This window comes from Melozone crissalis, unplaced genomic scaffold (genome assembly GCF_028551555.1).
Source record: "Melozone crissalis strain CALT ecotype California unplaced genomic scaffold, PUWL_Pcris_2 ptg000063l_1, whole genome shotgun sequence".
NCBI lineage: Eukaryota > Metazoa > Chordata > Aves > Passeriformes > Passerellidae > Melozone > Melozone crissalis.
The window spans coordinates 12572876-12590879 of NW_026535841.1; the positions used below are offsets into that span (position 1 = coordinate 12572876).

An 18004-nucleotide genomic window follows, 5' to 3' on the forward strand; every position below is an offset into this window, starting at 1 on the left:
CCCGCACTCCCGGGCCCGCGCGCCGCGTGCGCCGCTGACGTCATCGCGCGCGGTCATGGGCGCGGCCCCGCCCCCGCCCCCCCCCGCCCGCCTCAGGGGAGGGACCCGTCAGGTGAGGGAGCGCTCCGGGCTGGGCTCGCCTCGGGCCACAGAGCCCCCGAGGCCGGAGATTCCCCTCAGACCAAGGCTCCCCTCAGACCAAGGCTCCCCTCAGGTGCGGGCTCCCCTCCTGTGACGGCCCTGCTCAGGCCCGCGATCCCCTCCCGTGATGGTCCCATCAGGCGCAGCCCCCGTCAGGCCTGTGTTCCCCTCAGATGGCGGGGTCCCCTCGGCTGCTGTCACCCGCCCTGTCCCGGTCACCTCCTGGAGGCCCTGCCCCTCTCCTGAGCCCTGTGTTGTGGCAGCACCTGAAGTGCTCCATGGTGTGACATGGAAGCATCTTCCTGCCCTTTCAGGGCACACACGGAGCTGAGAGTGCAGATAAAACCCTCCATTGTACAGGGCTGCCCCTCAGAGAGACCTGGGGGCTGAATCAGGCAGCTCAGCCCTGCAGTACCTGGGCCTTGGTCACAGGTCCTTGGTGTCACAGAAGATGACAAGGGGATTCCTGATGTCTTTATTTTTACTATAATTACCCATTCAGCAGCTGGACTGGCCACTTGTGACCTGGGCCTGATGTTCTGGGGCAGGGTGGGAAGAGTTGTAAATGTTGACACCATATCCTGTGAGTTGCGAGTTCCTTATGATGCAAGGGTAGAAATTGGCAAAGAGGAAGAAAAGGGGAGGGGAAGGAAGCAATAAAAAAAAAGATACAAGAGAGAGGAGAGGGGAGGGGAGGAGTGAAGTAAAAACACAATTGCAATGCTGTCTTTTCATGAGGAGTGTATGTAGGATCCCGTTTCCTTGAATTTCATGTAAACAACCAAAAACCTTGGGTGTAGAGACACTCCTCCGTGTTCTGCCGTCCCTGGTCCTTTTCTAGGTCCACTGTTTGATTTTGTATATTTTTTTCATACATTTGTGGGTGGACACCTGAAATGCCGTTGATGAGCTGCATTCAGTTTCCAGAGAAACCCTCTCAGAACTTGCAGTGGTTTGGGATTTCTGCTGGTTTAAGAACCACCAACCCCAGGGATGTTGCATTGTCCCTGCTGCTTCTCCAGTGAGGCCATGATTGTGCAGAGATCAAACACGTGTTGTGGCAGGTCTTGGTAATCTTGAAGTAGAAAAATAAACTAACCAACATAATAGAAATGTCACAGCAATTTGTTATGTCTGTATTAAATTTGCCTGGATTCTAGCATTTGTCCACAATCCTATGTGACAGGACTGTGTGTTGCAGGAGGCCTGGATTTTGGATTACTTTGGAGGAAGGAGGATCACATCTGAGACCGGAGCATTAACTCTGCGCTGGACCCGTGCCAGAACTTTCCAGTTCACCACAAGGTTGGAATATTCCCTGCCAGCAAAGTTATTTTTCCTTCCCACATGAAAACATTCCCTCCACCTTTGCAGTTCTCTGTCAGCTCAGTTTATCACCACCCCTGAGATGTAGCTGCATCTTACCCCTTGCTGCTGAGGCTGGGGTGCTGACACCCTCCTACAGATCTGGAATCCAGAAAGTAAAAACATTTCAACATTTGTAGGATTGCTTGTGTCAGTTCAGGAAAAGGTGTTTTTAGAAGACATCATAAATTGTCAATAGCCCTTAAAGTATTCCTTTCACTGCTGGTCTGTAAGCCTCAAAGAGCAAAAGGAAACTCTTATCAGATATGAATATTTGTCCTGGGCTGGAATTCTGCGGGCTGATGACATTTAGTCAGGGCTGTGGTGTGAGTTTCACATACAAAGGCAGGAAATGTTGTGCATTTCCCACTCAGAGCCCTGCTGGGCTGGCTACAGAGCTCTCCCAGAACACAAGGGATTTATCCCAAACTTTCCCACCTCTCCCCTACACCTCTGGACAAGGAACAATTCTCACACATGTTGTGGCTGTGCATAATGATTACCCCAAAAGATTTCTTTCAACTTTTTAACTACACCATGCTAATTAATATTCATTCAAGAGATCTGCATTTTCTTTCAAACAGAAACCCCAAAAGCATTTAGTTAAGCACAAACATTGTGAGTGTAGCAGGGCTGGCCTTACAGCTGGCTCTGCATTATTTAACTTTGCACTATTATAAAATAGTTCAGAATTACCTGTAAGCTCTCCCCACCCTGGGAGGCTGTAGCTGTTGGTATAATCTCATTATTTCAATCCCATCTTTGTGAATGGAACCAAAGCAAGCTGAGGTAGCAGTGGTCCCCTCAGCCCTGGGTGGGGAGCAGGGCTCTGTGCAGCTGATGCTCCCACACCTCACTTATCCTTCACTTGTGGCAACACATGAGGATTGCTGCTTTTCCTCTGAATTTCAATATTTTATGATCATTTTTCACGGCATCTTGCAAGTTTTAATGGCTGTGTTCTGCTGTCAGAGATCACCTAAGGCCATTGCACAGCAAATTTGCAAACATGGAATCTCTGGCTTGCCTTTACCTTAATTAATCCCCAGCTCACCAACCTTTCACTGCCAGAAAACGTGTCTAAGAAATGGAGTTCATAAATCAAGTTGAGGATCACAGAGAAATTGTGGCTGTTTGTTCTCTGGGTGTTGGATTTTGTTTGAGTACACATGGTTATATATCTGTACAATCACATGTGAGCTCCTTTCCTTCACCCTCCAGTCTATTCCTGAATGCAAATTCCATTCATTCTTTCCTCTTAAGATAATTGAGGCTGTTTCCTTTGATGCTTTTCCCCTGTCTTAGAAATGCAGATTCTTTCCAGCACAGCAAAGGAGAAAGGACAAAATCTAAATGCAGATGAGTCCCTATTCTGACATCAGGTGACAATAAGCCGTGATAAATAAAATACTTGGCACATGTTTCAGCTGGAGATTCGTACTGCTGATTCATCTTGTATTCATCTGGATTTATCCCTCAATTAAGGAATAAATTAAGGATTTGAAGTGAGGCATTAGCTCAAGTATGGCCAAATTTATCTGCCTCCAATGATATTAAGAGTCTTGCAAAGCACTCCGTGGTCAGGAAATAACTCTCAGCTTTGAGTGACTTCAGGAATTAACACCATGATTTACCTTTAAACCTCTGCCCTGTTGCAGGTAGTTCAGCAGAGACCAAGAGCTGTAAATCGGCAGCAGCAGGAGCTCGTGGGGAGAGGGTATCTGGTGTCAGCTCCCAGGACTCCAGCCTTTCAGTCTGCATGACTATCTAAGTGCCTGAACATCCCAGATAACCCAGGGCTTTAACTTTAGGTTGTTTTGATGTAAAACCAACGTGGTTTTTATCTTGAGAGAACTGCTCCCAGCAAAAAGGAGGGAAGAATTTTAAATGCTTTCCCACAAGGCTGCCTCTTAAGCCAGAGGCACCAGGTGAAGTTTACACTTCAAACATTTCACTTCAATCCCTCCTAAATCCTGCTAATGACAATTCTTTAGAGCAGAGTGCTGGGGATGCTCCTTCAGCTCACCAAAACGGGCTTGGTTGGAGTCCAAGACCCTCCCACCTCTTCCCTGGCTTTTCTTTCGAATATAGCAGCAATAAAACACACATCTGAGCATCCCACTTCCACAGTATGTTGTTGTCACACTCTTCACCTTTAAAGAATTCCAACATATGTTTCCCTAAATGCTTTTTCTCTATTTATTCTACGAAGTTCCCAGAATAAATTTAATTTATTGATTCTGACAGTTTTCAGTTGGTTTGGACATTTCACTTGGGTGATTCCCCAAGCTTAGTGCAAGCAAACTCAGCTTGGAGCAGCTGTCTCCTTTCAGTGCAAAAATGATTGGTTTCTGATGTAGAATACTGAAGGCCTTGGGCTATATATATATATATTATTTTTTTTTAATTAATGATTTTTAAAATCCTGCCCTTAAAAGTGGAAAAAATAAAAAGAAAGTGCATAATCTGTCAGAGGACCTTGCTGCAGAAAGGTGTTTCTGGGCACGTTTCCATGCACAAACTCCCAATGCTTGGTTTGCTCCTCAGTGTGTCCAGCCTGGAAGTGGAGTTCACTGCAATGAGCTGTGGGCTGAATTACAGCATAGTTTACATGGACAGATTGAAAAGCTTCCTTTCAGTCTTAATAATTGTAAGGTTTAATCAACTGCCAGACAACCAAAGCAGCAACAGCACCAGCAGCAGAACTGGAGCCCTGGCACTGCCTGGTGAAGGTTTTGCTGCTGCTCCTTGGTGTCAGTGGCCAATGCCTGTCAGAGTGAAACAAGGAAAAGAAAACAGCCAAAAAGGGTATTTGGAGCCTATTTTTGGCTGGCAAGGCTGGAAAAGGGGAATTGTGACAAGGAAAACCTGAATTCTCCTCCTAGCACATCATAGTTTGAGGTTTTGACCCTACTTTGCATAGTGGCCTCAATGTTGTGCCTGGAAACAGCTGCCCTTGGGAGAGGAAGAGGTTTGGTTAGGACATTTTTGGGTCAGTTTGAGTTTATATCTCACCCTTTGACTGAGTTATATATTCTAGATATATCTGACACCCCTTACAAAAATTTCCCCACTTCCTACTTACTAAGGAGATTCCTTCTCTCAAAATGGAACAACATTTTCTGAGTAAAATTTCATTTGAGTGAGTGAAAAGAACTTTCTGATAAAACTTCAAATATCACCAACTTCTCTTCAAGCTGGTTTAATTTTGTCCTTTTTTTGTAAGAATACGTTTATATTTACCCACTCTGTACCCTTGTAATAAAAAAGGTACAGAATGATCTTATCAAGTGACAAAATAATTAAGTATGATTCAAAAGTTTATATTTGAACTAAGGAAACTGAAGATGGGAATCACACACAGCCTCTTCCTAGATAAATTATCTGTGAAACCTCCTTGGAAGGGGCAGGAGTGTCTGTGAGGGTGCTGATAACCCACTCTGGGACCACAGAAGTAAAAACACAAAACCAGGAGCAGAAGAATTTAAAATAAGCAACCAAGAAATGGAGGCAGTACCCTCTGTCATATCCACATACAGAGGTTTTTGCAGAGAGTTTTTGATCCCAATTTGTGAATTTTAATTTGTTGCTAAAATATTTTAACTCTTTAAAGTTTTTATTGTTTTCAAATGTATATTACTTTTCAAATATGTATGTAACTTCTGGTTAGCAGAAGCTGTGTTTAGGTGTGACATAGTTTGGACTTGCAGTTCAAAAACCTCAGGCAGCCCATGCCCTTTAAAAACAGACAAGTAAAATGGTCTGAATTACCTAATTGTTTTAATTGCCAAACTCTCAATTAAGTGCAGTGCTATATAGGGGCTGAAATAATAGTTAATGCTTTTCCAGAGGGCTATTTCTGGTTGCAATTTCAAGCTGTAGATTTTGGGCTGCAATAAGCATTTTTTTCTTCTCCCTCATGGATTTCTTTATTTCCTCCCCAAACCTCTGTCCTCGCTCCAGCCCCTACAACTGGCCATGGTGGAACACAGGAATGATTGTCTTCAGTCATTCTTAGGCTCTGCCCCAAACCAGAGCACATTAACATGAGTAACTGTGAATAAATCCTTCCTGGATATCTTAATCTCATTTTTAATAACAGGAGACATTTTCTCTTGTATAAGTATTTCCTAACTCAGTCAGCTTCCATGGATTTCTCTCTCTTATTTTTCCTACTTAAAGAAGCCTTTAAGTTCTGCCTCTCCTACGTCCCTGGAAATGCCTGCTAGCAGCTGCCATCTTCCAGTACATCTAATGTAACACAAGAAATTCCCTGTGTGTGTTTTCCCTTGGTACAGATCTCCCTCCATCATTTCCACACCAGCTCATGGTGTCTGTGGAGCAGCTCTTCCTTCCCTCCACTTCATTTTCCTCCACCTGATTTCCCAGGCAGTGGCACTGTCTCCTTTCACCCCATGGCCCTTACATGTGCCATGGGAAATGGAATATTTGTCTTTAGTCACACTCACACTTGGAATAAATCCATTCTCTGTCCTACCTGAGCATGGACACAACGTTTAAGCCCCATTGAATGCCTCAGATATTTCAGATTACAAAGGAACACCCATCAGGGAAGGCTGAGCTGTATCTCATCTTTACACAGGCAGCTGCTTCGTTTCATCACAGGATTTCCCACCTGCCTCAACATTTTTACCTCACAGCCTGCAGAGGTGTGCACAAAAAATGTGGTGAAAGGATGAGAATCAAATGCATTCGGCTCATGGGAGTCGTACAAGAGCTGTGGTGTGATACCAGAAATGTGCACAGGCAATTACCCATTAGGGAAGATGATTACAGACGCCCATAAGGCCAGAGTGGCAATCCCTGCTCACCATGGCTGTGGAAGAAGTGTAATGGATGGGGGAATTAGTGTCAGGTTTATTCAGATTTCTCCTTTAAGACCGCTGATGTGCATTTTCAGGGGCTCTCTCCTATTTCTCCTGACATTTGCAAGGCTGATTTATTTGTTACTCATCGGTGCTGTAATCAGTGCTTTCATTTCCAGCCTTCTGCTGCTGGGCGTATGAAAAACCAACCAGAGGTGAAGCGCTCGTTGTTTATTAGCACTTTATATTCTGCTGGAGCATCCCGGGCTCGGGGCACGTATCCGCACAGCGCTGTGTGTGGCTCCGGTGCTCCGGGAGGGGAGCAGCGTGCGGTGCCGTGTCCCAGCCCGTCCCCGTCCGCCCGGGGCCGCTGCCGGGGCCCTCAGCGCTGCAGGTTGGCTCTGAGTTGCTATGGCGACCCCGCCGCCGCGGGCAGCCCCGAGCCGCCACCAGCACAGGTCGGTGTCCGGTCCGGCCCTCGGCACCGGGGGCGGCGGGAGAGCGGCGGGAGAGCGGCGGCCGCGCTCCAGGCTGCTCTGCAAACCGGGCTGGGGCGCTGGGGGCTTTCCGTTCGCCCCGCTGCCCTCCTGCCCGGCCCCCTCTGGGGAGCAGCAGCAACAGCCGCCCTGAGCATTCCGCTCGCTGACAGCGCCCTGGGAGGGGTGGGTGCTGGCAGAGGGACCCCGCTGCAGGGCAGTGCCGTGTGCTGGGTCACGGCAAGGGCTGAGCTCGGCCGGGGCACCCTCGGGGCCGGGGCAGTCAGGCTGGGTGCGCGGGGGTGCGGTGCCAGGCAGGGTTCTGCCAGGGACAGGCAGCAGCCCGTGTGTTTCCCTCCTTGCTCTTCATTAAGTTAAGATGTAAGATGGAGAAAAGTGGCTACACCTCATTGCTCTGAAGTTCCGAAAAGAGCCATGGAAAAAAAAATAGGCTTCCAGCAAGGCCGTGCAGACCAAAGCTGCCTTTTACCAGAGACCCGACAGAAGCCACAGAGAAGGCTGGAGGGGGACGCGGGGTCTGTGCGAGCCCCATCCCCAAGCGCTGGGCAGAGGCGCGCGGGAGCAGCCGCGCCTCGCCCTCCGCACCGAGAGCTGCGACCGGAGCGACCGCACCGCCCGCCTGTCGCTGCCAGCTCCCCGCGCCCTGCAGTGGGCGGCTGAAAACATCCAGGGAGGCGAACACCGACTGCGTTACCACTTACGCAAACCTGGCATCGCTGACGTACATTTAGAAGGGGATTGGGCAAATAAAGGCGGCTCCTGGCAGCCCGCATTACCTCGGGTGCTCTGCGCGGGCTGTGCCTCGCAGGACATGGCGAGCAGATGGGGCTGCCCCCGCAGCTGGGAATCCTCCCTGGGGTTTGTAAATCCTGAGCTTTGAGTTAAAGAAGTGGTGGGAAGTGTTGGTGGGAAAGCGATGCTCCCATCTGGCAGGGGTAGAGAAGAGGCTGCTTGTCTCAGGCATGAGCTGCTCAGAGGTCATGGCCGGGGTCAGGGTGGGTACAGATTGCTGTAGCTCGGCTCCTCTGCTTCTCCAGCGAGGGCAGGACAGGCTCAAGCCAGCAAAGAGTGGCACAGTGTTGCCAGCCATTGGCAAATATTGGCAAGACCCCCTTCTCCAGGAGCTGCAGTACTCAAAAGTGAGGGAGGAACTCAGCAGTTCTCTCACAGTGTATCCTGCGTTTGCATTGCTGGAAAAACATCTTCTGTGGTGGGCTGTGACTCCTCCATACCGAGGGACAGTTGCTGTCCTCGGTGTCCTCTAACCAAGACTCATTCTGAACACATAAGTACTTGTATTCAGCAGTGCTGTCCTTCCAAATAGTAGTTTACCATTTCCCACAGCTGGAAAATGCAGAACTGAGGTTGAACTCTAACAGTATTTTCTTAGTTAGAATTTCTAGCTTTTATTTCCTAGCAAGGACCTAGAGCACCTTTCTTTCTCCCTCTCCTCCCAAGGCCCAGGTTTTCCCCCTGCCGGGCTCCCTGGCACCCGCAGCACAGACACAGCAAAATCACTCGAAATGGCTCAGTCCAGCGGATCAGGACAGAAGGGGGAGCCCAGGAGACAAAATCGGAGAGCATCCCACCCCGCCGGGCTCCAGCCGAGCTCTGGATGTTAACGGCGTTTACAGAAATTTGCTTTTGTTTCTACAGCCACCTTTTGGCTTTTGTTTATGGTTTATAGGAGACCACTCTCACCTCCGAGTCTGTGCCGAATTCCCACTGTGCTGAGCAGCAGTTCCATTGGCAGTGCTCAGCAATCACCACTATGCTGCACTCCACCATTGCCCTCTGTATTTATGAGGCAAAACATCTCCTTTTCCTTCCTCTTCCCCCACACTGACCCTTTCCCTCCAGGCCTCCAACACCCGAACCACCCCCACTGTGCTCACCATGCCCTGCCTGCTGTTCCTGCTTTAAACCCACCTCACCTGTGAAGTCACCTCAGAAGTCACCTCCTTGGCAGCTTGGTGTGGGGGGTGGCACTTGGCCTACCCTGGGCAAGCCCACAGCCTCCTGGGAGAGGGAAATGTTGTGGTTTCAACCCTTTTTAATGAGGAAGCTGGAGGACTGATGTTTTTAGCAGCAAAGGAGTCTGAGCTGCATTACTGCTGGGGTATGAAGTGTCCCAGCTCCGGGTGGGCCTCAGGGACACTGGACAACTCCCTGACCCATTCCACCAGCTGTATGGAGGAGGTGCCTTTCCCTGCACTCCCCAAGATCTCTGGTAGATGCAGAAATCAATGCCTGCCACAAACCTGACCTGCTGAGATTTACTGAACATTTCCTAACAGGCTGGGCTATGCTATGAGCCCATTTTCACAAAGTGCTGGTTTGTACTTCAGTATCTTTAGTTGCCTCCTGTTTGTTGCATCTCTGTGCATGGCTCACAAATACTGTTCTGCCTGTACCTGACTTAGTACTTTCTAATTTATTGCTGCTAATAATTTGTTTTTTTCTCCAGATACCAGCAATATGCCCGTCATAAAGTACCCGAGGCTTAGAGACCCTCTCTTCTATGAATGGGACAGGAAAGCCCAGAAATGTGGATTAAGACACACAGTTTATGCTGTAAATGGGGATCAGTATACTGGAGAATGGCTGGACAACTTGAGACATGGTAAGATAGATAATTTTGAGAAAAAATAGCAGCTTAGATGTTCTTACAAAGGTTCCTAGGGGTAGGAAGTGGTCAGTGGTGCTGTGTGCTCTATATGCTCCTGGAAGAGCATTCATGTAGGACTGTATGTACACACACACACACATATATATTTGATATATGTAATGCAAAAATGCAGAAACATTTCTAGTAGGTAACTTGAAGAGCTTTTGCATGCACTCAGGGGCAACTGCCCAAAACATCTCTACTACAGATGTTTAAAAATCCTTTCCAAGTAACAGCAAACTGAAGTCAGCTCCATGCACTGGGATGTGCCCTGGCTGCACAGTCCCTGGAGCTCTCTTAGCTTCTGACTTGGTTCCAGGAATCTTAATTTATTCCCAAGATGTGGCAGGGGCTGCAGGGGACAGAGCAGGAGGAGACCCTGTCCAAGGCAGGAGCAGCCAGAGCAGGACAGACTTGTTTACAAGCAGTAAACTGAGGTTTGGAAAGATTTCTGCATTCAGCAGAGGCCACACAGGAAGCCCCTGATCAAGATTAACGATGATTCCAACTTGGGAAGCTAAACTGAATCCCAGACATAAGCCTGACTTTGTGCCTGGGATGGAGCAGCAAGGGCAGCCCTGAGCACCCTCCTCCTAACCATGATGGTGTCCCTGTCACTCCTGTTGTTTGTTAAACAGGCAAAGGCACCCAGATTTGGAAGAGCACAGGAGCAATTTACAGCGGCGACTGGAAGTTTGGGAAGAGGGACGGTTATGGCGCATACAGCATTCTTGACCCAGAGACCAAGGAATACAAGAGGGTGTACACAGGCTGGTGGGAAAATGACAGAAGATGTGTAAGTGAGATTTTCTGCCAGCACCGAGGCAGTGGGACCCAAAACACGGGGAAGAGTTGGGTGCACGTTTGCAAGAAGATTACTTAAAATATTAACTTTCACAATACTGAGGCTGAATTGAATGGTCACGACTAAAAATCCAAGATTTTTATGGGAGTGCCATCTCCTTCCTGGAGAGGGACTCATCCCCAGCCATCTGCTGGTTACCAGGCTCAGCCCTGAGCTGCCACAGAGCAGTGGTCACTGCTCAGACTCACCTGCAGCTCAGCCAAACACGATGGGAAGTTTGACATCCTGTCTCTTAATCCTCCCCACCCATCCCTTTCGCTACTCTTGTCCTTGAACAAGTCAGAGGAGCCTGTATTATAAGCACTGCCAGAAAATGCACCTTCTTCTGGGAGTTTTACAGATAATAGGCAAATAACTTGAGTTCTTTTGGAAATTAGGCCTGCTGTATTAATCAGTTTTTCCTAAAAGGAACATAATGGGAAAGTCATCTGGTAGAAGTGACTGCAATGTAACGTGCAAAATCCTTGTAGGAACGTTTTTGGATCTGCCAATGGAAATCTTGTGTTTGTGTCTGCTCTCAAATTAAACTCATCTCCACCAACGCTTTTAATGGGTGTGTGGCTCCATGGCTCCTGTCTCTTGGAGGGAGCTGAGCTTCCCTTCCTGTTCTTTAAGGTTAGATTTTCCATAATTGAGCTTTGGTGAAAGATTTATAATGACATCCAAATATCACTAGGGATGGGTTTTCTTCTTAGAAGTTTCCCCCTTACATCCATGCAGTTTAATACAATTAATACTCAGAAAAATCAGTTGTTTCCAGAACTGGTTTTATTATTTGTTCAGAGAAAAAAGAACACTTTATTCCAATGGGAAAATGTGTTAGTGATATGGAAATATTTCTTATTGGTATCACTCTCTGGCATAGGGGGTAATTCAGGACTTCTCCTAATGGCAAACATACATACATGTAAAACCAACAAGGGGAGGAGCTGCCCAGCCTGGCACACACTGAGCTGGAAACGTGGTCAAGGTTGAAAGACGTGAAATCCCCTGATGAGAGACACATCCTTTAGTGCTGCCTTTCCCCAGGCAGGTTTATATACTTGTAAAATCCACTTTTAGCTAAATATTAGCAGCAATCATGCCAATAATAACACACTGAGATATAAACCCAAGGTTTTGTCAAGGGAATAAAACTGTTTGCCAAAAAAAAAATCCTGTACTACCACATCTCATTTCCTTCAACACAAGAACAGCCCTGGAGCTGGGCTGCCAGCAGCCATGTGTCAGAATAATAAATAAAGGAATATTCTATCAAAGTGATGTCCCAAAATTGAACACTGACCCCTTTCAATAGAGCAGCTCCTAACCAGCCATGTCTGTGCTGCTGTCCAGGGCCGGGGGACGTTCTTTTACCCCAACGGGGAGCTCTACGAGGGCGAGTGGAGCAACGGCGTGCGGAGCGGCTGGGGAAAGATGCACTACAAGGACGGCTCCACCTACGAGGGGCAGTGGCTGATGGATCAGCCCAACGGGCCGGGCCTGCTGCAGCTCCGTGAGTACCGACCACCCTCAGTCACCCTGTCCCCTCCGAGCTGTTTGGGGTCGTGCTGCTCTCCGGGTGTCTCTGCCAGCCGGGTTTCTGTGCTACGCTGCAGCCTTGCAGCAGGACTGACACTGTCCCGTGCCATCCCTCCCCTCCTGGGCTGGAGCGGGAGGCAGCACGGGCTGAGCAAGGGCCGGCGCTGCTCAAGCCCATAAGCCCACACGCATGAAAGCTTACTTTTGCTGTGATTTACATTTAAATGACTGGGATGGCTCGGGTTAGAGATAATATACTGTTGGGTCAGAGAAGAGCAAATCTCTCTTTTCAAGGCAGGCACTTTGCCAGACAGGCTTTCTAGCTCTGAATACCAAAGAAGAGTTCAGTTTCCAGCAGAAGAAAAAAACCACAACAACATGGTTTTCTTTTTGAGCCCACTCCATCCCCTCTGTCTACTTCCGACAGTGGCTTGTGTTGAGTGAACACAGGGGTTTCATTAGTACACAATCCTTTTCCATAAATAACCCCAAGTACATCATGGATTGGGAATGTTAGGGCCAATCTCAATGTAAATACAGAAATTTAATTTTTTTTTCCTTATTTTCCTTGGAGTTTAACGCATTTTCCCCCAAAGCAAACAATCCAAACAATCTCTGCAATACCAGGCATGGCATTCCAAGAACATCTGAATAAACATTATCTCCATATTATTATTCATCTATTCTATCTTTTTTTTTGCTTGAAAGTGATCTCAAGGCTAGTAATTAGCTAAGCAAAGCAGCTGGGAGGAATGAGCCTGACCTTCTCTGCACACCACATGCATGACTGTGCTCCCTGCACTGCCTGGAAAGTCGCTTTGGACCGATGGCTCATCTGGATGAAATCAGCACCTGCTTCCAGGGGGAATCTTGCACTGATCTGCCGTGTTCCTGTCAAAGGCCCTGTTAGTTCTAAACTAACAGCCCCTGCAGGCTGAGCTGTGGCTGATACACCATTTCAGAGCTCACTTGCCTCCAGCCTAGCCTGCAACTGATTGTTAGCTGGATTCCTTTTGGTTAAAATTAGCCAGAGCAATTATTTCATACCCACAAGCTTAATGCATTCAGCTCAGCTGCTGGAAGTGCGCCCGCGTGCCGGCAGCTCTGCCATGTGAAAGAAAAGGAGTTCTTCAGTGGAGGTCACGATGAGCTGCAGCTCAAGATTAAATTGCTTGTAGTGGCAGCATGCCCAGTGAGGGTGAGCTTGGCTGGGAGCACTGCACTGATCTGCTGCCTCTGCCACATCCGTTCCCCAACAGCTTTGTACCAGAGCACTTCACATCCACAGGGGTCGTGGTTCTGAGCAGCACAGCCTCGGGTGCTCTGGGAGGAGAGCAGATGGGAGCAGCCAGGCACCGCAGTGCGCTCAGGGTGTTCATTGCCCCCTCCTTGCAGCCAGGATTGTGGTTTTGGTGGTTTCTCACTCGGTGGCTGGAGTGCAGAAGCCGAGCTGCTGCCAGCCTGGACAAGGCAGCTTGGTGTTGCCGATAAGCACAAAATCAGATCAAAGTTGCAGATAACCATCACCACGGCTCCAGCCTGTAAACCAGACCCTGCCTGAGAAGCCCAGCAGCCAAATTCTCCAGAAGCCTTTTGGGGTTTCCCCTCTTCCCTTACAGCATCCTGGCAGGCCCCAGTTATCTCTGCAGCACTGTGTGTGGTGTTTCAGCCACTTCTTGTGATGAAGAATGGCAGAGTTCAGCTGAGAATCAAAGGTATTTCCACTAACATGGTTAGAAATCCCCATGGGTTTGGACTTAGAAACACTGTATGTAGGAAAAGGGGTGAGCAGAGGACTCTCCTAGTGACAGCAGGGTGGTCTGGACCTGTCCCAACCCCCAGCATCACCATGGGTATGATGCCCTTTTTTCAACCAGCATCCATAGATGAGGCTGCTCTCTTCCCCTTGTAGCTCTGCTTTCCCTGTTAGTGATGGATGGGTGGATTCCTAGAGAGCAGCAGAGAGCCCAAAAAAAGCCTCTCTCAACTTGCAGAAAAATGCCAAGAGAAGCAGCACAGCTGAAAAAACAGCCTGTAACTGACTGCCAGAACCGTTCAGACTCTTGCAGCAATTCTCACCCTGTAATTCATTGAGGAAAAACTTAACTAAAAGTATTCTTTGAAATCAAGATTATTTTGACTGGACAGCAATCAGTGCTCTGTTCCTTGCCCAGACAAGCAAACCTCTTCAAGCCAGAGATCCTGTGTTGCAGTGACAAATCTGAAACTTGTGTCCTGTAATTTTTCATGTTGTGAAGAGTGACCCAGGGACCAATCCCTTACCTTGAGCATACTGGCTCCTTGTGTCAGCAAAAAATGAGTATCACTGTGAGAACAAAGCAGCTGAGTAGAGTCCTGGTTCCAAGTGAGCAAGGGTGGGCTCCTTCTGCAGCATTTTCTCCCTCTGTGGCACAGCAAATGAAGCACTGCAAAATCAAAATGACACACAGCACCACAGCCACCTTGAAATTACTAAGAGGAGCCAAACACATGATCTTCTCCTCTGCTGGTTTGCTCTGTTGATGATTTAATTTGTAACCTCTTAACACAATGGTGCAAATTTCAAGGTCTGTTCGTGTATTTAATTGCAGCAAATGGAAATCGGTACGATGGAGGTTGGAAAGATGGCAAGAAGCATGGCCCAGGGAAATTCTTCTACCCAGATAAGGGACAGCTGCTAGAAGGCATCTGGGTAGCAGATATACCAAAGTGTGGAGTTCTGGTTGAATTTGGCAGAGAAGAGGCTCCAGCCCCTCCTGAGCTTCCACTCCCAGAGGTAATTGCTTGGAAATGTTGGTGTTTGTATTCATCAGTGCTCGGGTCAGCTCTCCAGGTTGCATTTCACTTCTCAAGAGATTTCCCCCATGGGGTGTGTGCTCAGAGCCTTTTGGCCAGCAGCATCCTAAATGGCCCCATAGGGACTAACAGCTCATGCAGCCTCTGCTGGAGCCTCCCACCTGCCTACATCTGAAAAAACACAGTTCCCATGCACCAGAACTGCTCAGAGACCTGGTGCAGCACAAAGGAAATGGGGACAATAGAGGCACAGACAATAGTGGGATTTGTGTCAAGATCAGATGATTTCACCAAGCCCAACTGCTGAGGCTGAGCAGACCCTGCAGGGCCAACAGCAGCTCTTTCCCCAGGTCAGGGGCTCACCACAGTGCCCAGCAGCCCCGGGGGCACAGGGGTGTGTGCAGCTTCCAGCTGGGCCCAAGGGGGGCAGATGGTGTCCTAGAGCCCACAGCCTCTGCTCCTCTTTTCCTCCATTGACACACACTGCAGAGGAAGAGCCAGGCCCTATCCCCACCCCAAGGTCTTGGTGAGACACAAAGACACACTGGTGGGACACAGACACACTGGTGGGACACAGAGACACACTGGTGGGACACAGAGACACACTGGTGAGATACAGACACACTGGGCCTTCAGCCTGGCAGCCACTGGGTCCTTGCACAACACTTTGGTGGACAGGAGAGCCTGTCCCCAGCTCTGAGCCCTTGGAGGAAGAGGAGATGGGAATCAGCAGTGAACAAATGTGAGTCCAAGTGAGAGCTGGCCCTAAGAGTCTCAGCTTGAATCCTCATGGTGTGCAAACCACAGATGTGAAACAAAATGGTCAGTGCAGGATGGGCTGGGGCAGCTTCCCCTGAGTTAGAGGCAAGCAGAACCACCCTGGATAATCACAGCTCAGCACTGCCCCAGTAACACAGGAACCCACCCACCTTCCTCTGGAACAGGGACAGGGCTGTTCAAAGTGACACCAGGCACATGCAGCCTTCCAAAGCTCACAGCTCTTACATCTTCATTGCCTCTATCTTTTCAAATCTGCTTTCTATAGCCAAAGGCCCTTTGAGCACAGTTTTGATGAACCAGTTAATCCTGTAAGTACCAGGCACACCCACAGCAGTGCAGAATAAGCCCCAAATACCCACCAGAGAAAAATAATCTCTGTTTTGAAAAGTGAAAGGAGCAGCACTTCTGTGGCTAAAAATATTTACTATATGTGGTTTGTCAAAGGTCACTGAGAAGAGCCTCAACAATCCAATAGCCTGGGATGAACTATTGGTACACTAAGGCAGGATGTGCAAGTCTGGCTGTTTATTTAACTCCCTGAAGACCAAGTGATGATCCAAATCTCTTCTGCTCTATAAGCAAAAACAAAGCATCAACTTTCACTGCTGTTATTGTGCTTTCAATGGGTAGAGATCTGTTGATCTCAGAAAATGAAGTAATTGATAAAAGGAGAAAAACTGAATTCAGGTTTTCATAAACTTTTGTCACCACCACCCCCTTTATTATAATTATAGGTGAGGCCTAACAGGCTGCAAATCAAAGCCACTTTTGCCCAAGAGTGTGTTTTGTTAAAGTCACTCACACAGAGCTATTTCAAGGAGATAAAGCGATGTTCAGCACACTAATAAAATTAGGGGAGTGTAGTTGTTTCTAAATAATTGAAAGACTGCAATATGAGCTGAAGTCCTGATACATGGGAGACTCAATAATGCTCAAGAAATTAAGGTCTATAAAACCTTAAGCTTCTTCAATTACACTGCATAACTGATTTGTATTCTTTTCATTTAGATTAAACTACAAGATCCAGCTGGTGTTTTAGCAGAGGCCCGGGCAATGTTTGATGACAGCCATAATGAATAACCAGATGCTGAAGAAAAAAAAAAGAAAAATTCAAGAACACGATCCTGGGTTATTTATTCCTTGGAGTGTCAAACCCACCCCGCGGTTTTGGTGTTGCAGTCTCAGCCTCACCCTTCCCTCAAGGCTGCTCAGGTACACTTCCCTCTGCAGGTGGCTTTGCTCAGTAGCCTCCTCCCACCACCGTTAGTTTGGAAAAGAAAGGGAAAAAAATTAATGGGGAAAACCCAAAAGACAAGCACCAAAAGGATGGAAGAGAGGCAGAGTGACTCTTTGCTCAGCTCCTCTTATTCCTCCTGCTAAGAAATCACACTCCTGGTGGTTTCAAGGCCTTTGTTTTAGAGAAGGAGGGTTATAAAAAAGTACAATCAAGTAATTGTGTTCTCCACTCCCCCCAAACATAGCCCAATACACACCTGTGACCCCAAATGCCTTTTGAAGTTACAACAGATCATGTTTCAATTAATAAGTATATTTTAGGCCTCTAGATAAAAAATAATCCACAACAATTGAGTATATTTTATTTCATGAAAGTATTTTATACCCAAATAAGTGACATACAATAACCAATGTTTAAAATTATTGAGGTAAATGCCTAACACCATAGTTAGTATAAATAAGGGATAAAAAATTTTAAGTGCACTCAATGTTTAGATCCATGTGTTTGTGTCTGGTTACTGCCTGGGTACACAGTGACAAAGGTACCCAAGATGTAACTTTCATGATAATTTCCACAGGTGGAAAACGACAAAAACATACTTGATATCATGGCTTAAAGTGCAGAAAATAGTCAGAAAATTAGCTGTAATAACAGTGCCATTAGCTCAGAGCCTACCAGCTTGAGAAAACTAAAAATAACCATGTCCCACTAGCTTCTAATTCTGTGTGTCTTAAACAACAAGAAAATCCCACATTTCTTAGTCACTTTGTAAAAGATCCACAAATCAAAGAAAAATTCAGCTACTTATCCAGAACAGCAAGGAATTTTACAAAATAAATTCAGAAAACTGATTTTCTGGACTTCCATTTAGAACCATATAACTTCTAAATACAAAATTTACAGAAAGAAGTACAATTTTTACACCTGACCACACCCTTCCAATCAGTTGCTCTGGTGTGAATACCAGGTCAGGGTTTTCTTCATTTAGTGGGGGATTTTAGGGGCCTCTTTTCCCAAGACAGAATGGGTAAAGTTCTGTCTTGGATGGGAAAATACATTTTGTGGTTTGGAATGCTGCTTCCTTACTGCCTTTACTAAAGCAATGCTTCCAGTGCTCCATGAACAAACACCTGTGACTCTGTAGCTACAATCCTCACCATCAGATTTACATCAGGAATAGAATATATTTGGAGCATGTAATGGCAGAGCTGAGAAAATCCAGTTTGGCCTCTGTATGCCAGGACTTTCACTTCACAGGTGAAAACACCAAGTGGAAAGCTGTTTGCTGCTTGTGAACCACAACTGCTG

At 47.4% G+C, this 18004-nt stretch overlaps 1 protein-coding gene across 2 annotated transcripts; it reads left to right on the top strand.

The window, feature by feature from the left end:
* The first annotated feature begins 82 nt into the window (after positions 1–82).
* MORN3 (MORN repeat containing 3) lies at positions 83–16877 on the top strand. 2 transcript variants are annotated; one of them, XM_054288912.1, is made up of 7 exons: positions 83–112; positions 1343–1446; positions 9297–9452; positions 10136–10293; positions 11698–11857; positions 14475–14659; positions 16468–16877. In XM_054288912.1, the coding sequence occupies exons 3-7, from the start codon at positions 9308–9310 to the stop codon at positions 16537–16539; spliced, it is 720 nt and encodes a 239-aa protein (XP_054144887.1). In that variant the 5' UTR covers positions 83–112; positions 1343–1446; positions 9297–9307; the 3' UTR covers positions 16540–16877. The 2 variants fall into 2 exon arrangements, with proteins under 2 accessions (XP_054144887.1, XP_054144889.1); XM_054288914.1 differs by lacking the exon at positions 83–112 and adding an exon at positions 200–214.
* Positions 16878–18004: the final 1127 nt, after the last annotated feature.